At 39.6% G+C, this 3,938-nt stretch overlaps 1 protein-coding gene across 1 annotated transcript; it reads left to right on the top strand.

The window, feature by feature from the left end:
* Positions 1 to 1,790: 1,790 nt before the first annotated feature.
* LOC110760795 (phloretin 4'-O-glucosyltransferase) lies at positions 1,791 to 3,712 on the top strand. The gene has a single exon (XM_021963119.2). The coding sequence runs from the start codon at positions 2,052 to 2,054 to the stop codon at positions 3,474 to 3,476; it is 1,425 nt and encodes a 474-aa protein (XP_021818811.2). The 5' UTR covers positions 1,791 to 2,051; the 3' UTR covers positions 3,477 to 3,712.
* Positions 3,713 to 3,938: the final 226 nt, after the last annotated feature.

Below are 3,938 nucleotides of genomic sequence, written 5' to 3'. Positions count from 1 at the left end.
TTATGGTTTGTGTAATCTTCATTGTTTTCCACAAATCTTAATGGGTTCTTAGCTATCTAAATCCATAACTAGGAATAGAGTGGGTTGACTGTAAGGAATACAACTAATATAACTCGGAAGAGAGTATTAGTGAGGTAAGGGAAAACGATTATCAACATGTTAGGTAATTAGAATTAGCAAGCTAGAAGGATTTGGGTGGGATTAGCTAGGTGAAATCGGTGCCCTAGTGCTTTATCATCTTTGTTTTCATCTTTTACATTATTTCCTTAATCTCAATTTATTTTGCTTGCTTAATTAGATTTTAATCATCATAATTCTCTTTTCGTTTAATTCAAATATAATTAGATATAAATCACTCTACTATTTAATAGATTACTTGATCCCTGTTGGAACGATACTCTACTTACTACTATATTAATTTGAGCGATATTGTCCACTTGCAATTAATCACATCAGGTCACCTGGCTGGCTCTCCTCTCTCTCTCTCTCTCTCTCACTTTTCTTTTTCTTTTTCTTGAACAAAGCTTTAAAAACACGAGGAAAATTTATTGAAAATCAAGAATCTCTTATTTCTAATGTGATAAGCTATAATTACTGTTCTTGATACAAACGTTTTTGTTTTCCTTTACTTTCTTGTAAAGAAATATGACGTCTAGGGTTTAGGGTTTTTGTTTTCCTTTACTTTCTTGATTAGGAAGATTTTAGTCTGATTATAAACTTTTTATCAATTTACTACAAATTTATATTTTCAACAAAGACTAACGAAGCGAATAATTTATCTTTAAAATATATTAATTATAAATTAAATAGTGTTTGCTGAAATATGATTTGAAGGGGGCAGTTTTATTTTCTATTTGTTATGGATGTGCTGGAACCTTTTTCTTTGACCAATCTTTTTTTTTAATCGGAAGTTTTATGGTGATGTTTTAACGAGGCCATTATTATGACATCTTGGATCGTACTATTTGGCCTTTATTTTAGCATCCCACTAGGTATTATCTGGCTATTTCAGTTTGTACACAACACTACATAAAGCGATTTAGTAAAATACAGGTCCAATTCAATTTGGCATACTGATGAACGGGATCTAACTAGGCAACCATACATTGAATGTGTATTTTTATTGTTATTGTGAGTTTATTACTTGTCCCTTTGACCACATCACACCTACTAGTCCATGTCGTGTTCTATTGAACTTGATGAGAAACTAAAAATGACACATGCACGAACATACACAAGAATACATGTGATGACTCCAAATAAATAAAATTACTACAATAATGAGAGAAATCATCAATCAAGAAAGTTAGAAATTAGAAATAAAGAGAAATGATATGAAATAGGATCAATTACTCCTCTTAATCAATCTAATTCTCAGTTTTTAGTATTGAAATACGAATTTTAATGCGAATCCAAATGCGAAATTTGGGATAGGTTTTCTTTTATTCTATTTTTTTTTTCTCGTGGAATAGAAGTAAAGGTAGGCATATGGGTAGACTAATTCTTTTACTTGCGGAAAAAAAACACATATTTCTAGTGGAATACGGCTGTCAGACCTACTAGTCCAATCCACATTTGAACTTTGACGAACTTTGACGAACAAGTGTTACAAAATAATTTAATATAATACAATTCAATCCAATCCACATTTAATAATATAGTACACAAATCATATGCTACTTTGCATGTGTATATTAATCAGTTTTGTGATCATGAATTTATGTACTGTCTCTCTGAACAATCCACACACATAAGACATGCATGCAGACAAGGCCCACAGATTGCAAATCACACAAATAACCACGTCATCTCTCTTGTCATCAGCGTTTACAATTCGTCACCACAGACGTCACTTTTCTCTCCCCAATCCACATTGTCTCCCTCTCACATGTATATTATCTTCATACCCAAACAATTTCACTTCATTCATCTAAGCCCACACACAAACGCCCAATACTGTCTTCAGCCGAAAGAAAAAAAATAAAAAACCCCCAATATTGTCCCAACAACTCCACTCTCTGCCGCGCGCCTCCACTACCGCAACGACCGCCATGGTGCAACACCGGTTCCTCCTCGTCACATTTCCGGCCCAAGGCCATATCAACCCTTCCCTCCAGTTCGCAAAGCATCTCGTCCGCACTACTGGGGCACATGTCACGTATGTCACGAGCCTCTCTGCCCATCGCCGCATAGGGAATGGCTCAACTCCTCAAGGCTTGACCTATTCGCTCTTCTCTGACGGCTACGACAATGGATTCAAAGATGGCGATGATATCGACCACTACATGTCGGAGCTTGGGCGTTGCGGTGCACAAACCATCACCGACCTTATTGTGTCTAGTGCAAAGGAGGGCCGCCCCTACACTTGCCTAATATACACAATACTTCTCCCTTGGGCTGCGGTGGCGGCGCGTGAGCTCCACCTCCCATCCGTGCTCGTGTGGATTCAGCCAGCCACTGTTTTCGACATCTACTACTATTATTTTAGCGGTTACAAAGACCTCATTCGGAGCAGTACTAGTACTACTCATACTAATGGCGCTTTATGTTCAATAGAATTACCAGGACTGCCACTATCCCTCGCCAGCCGTGACCTTCCCTCTTTCATGGTGGATTCAAATCTGTACAGTTTCGCGCTTCCCTTGTTTGAAGAGCAATTTGAGCTGCTCGAGAGAGAAACCAAGCCCATCATTCTGGTGAACACGTTCGATGCGCTGGAGCCAGAGGCCTTGAAAGCAATTGACAAGTACAATCTGATTGGAATCGGGCCATTGGTTCCATCTGCTTTCTTGGACGGCAAGGATCCATCCGACAAGTCATTCCGCGGCGATCATTTCCAAAAATCAGAGGACTCTTCGTACATCGAGTGGCTTAACTCGAGGCCCGAAGGGTCCGTGGTTTACGTGTCGTTTGGAAGCATTTCCGTTCTGTCGAAGCCCCAGATGGAGGAAATCGCGAAAGGGTTGCTGGACAGCAGGCGCCCGTTCTTGTGGGTGATTAGAGAAAAAGAAGAAAGCAATGGACAAGATAAGGAGGTCAAGAAGGAGGAAGAGAAACTGAGCTGCAGAGAGGAGTTGGAAGAGCTTGGGAAGATAGTGCCATGGTGTAGCCAAGTGGAGGTTTTGTCAAGCCCTTCATTGGGTTGTTTCGTGACACATTGCGGGTGGAATTCAAGCTTGGAGAGCCTGGTTTCCGGGGTGCCTGTGGTGGCGTTTCCTCAGTGGACGGACCAAGGGACCAATGCCAAGTTGATTGAGGACACGTGGAAGATTGGAGTTAGGGTGACACCAAATGATGAGGGGATTGTGGTAGGTGAGGAGCTCAAGAGGTGCTTAGAATTGGTCATGGGAAGTGGGGAGATTGGTGAAGAGTTGAGAAGAAATGCTAAGAAATGGAAGGGTTTGGCAAGAGAGGCTGTGAGTGAAGGTGGCTCTTCTGATAGGAATCTAAAGGCTTTCTTGGATCAGATAGAATGAGAAAAACAAAATGAAGAAAAAAGACAAAATTATGGTATGGCTAAGATGGAAGGATATGGTTAAGATGGAAGGATATGGTCTGAAATTAATGAATGGTTGTGAATGTTTTGTTTCTTGGTTTGGAAGAGAATTTTAGACTGTAATTGTTTTGTCATTGTCAATGTAAACCCAACCGGTCGACTTTAGTAAATTGTCTTGTCAGGTTGCATATACAATGAACTTTTTTCTTTTAAAAATCTGTAATTGCCAAAGTTAAGAAGGGAAGGAAGAAAACTTACACACACATTTACTATGGGGGTTTGAATACAGGACTATTTGGGAACAAATCAAAAACCTACGCCAGTCCAAACACCCCATTGGTCTGTATTGTCACCTTTACTGTATTAATTGAGCATTGTGCTTTTAAGTGTTTTAATTGGGCACTACCAAAAATCTTAGCAGCTCTGTTTGGGGTTACGGTGC

Source organism: Prunus avium, chromosome 1 (genome assembly GCF_965620075.1).
Source record: "Prunus avium chromosome 1, drPruAviu1.hap1.1, whole genome shotgun sequence".
Lineage (NCBI taxonomy): Eukaryota > Viridiplantae > Streptophyta > Magnoliopsida > Rosales > Rosaceae > Prunus > Prunus avium.
The sequence above is the reverse complement of the archived record's forward strand: the minus strand, read 5'-3'. Positions and strand labels throughout refer to the sequence as shown.

What these genes read in the sequence shown, in the direction of transcription:
- LOC110760795 (XM_021963119.2), top strand. Translation starts at nt 2,052, where the DNA reads ATGGTGCAACACCGGTTCCTCCTCGTCACATTTCCGGCCCAAGGCCAT.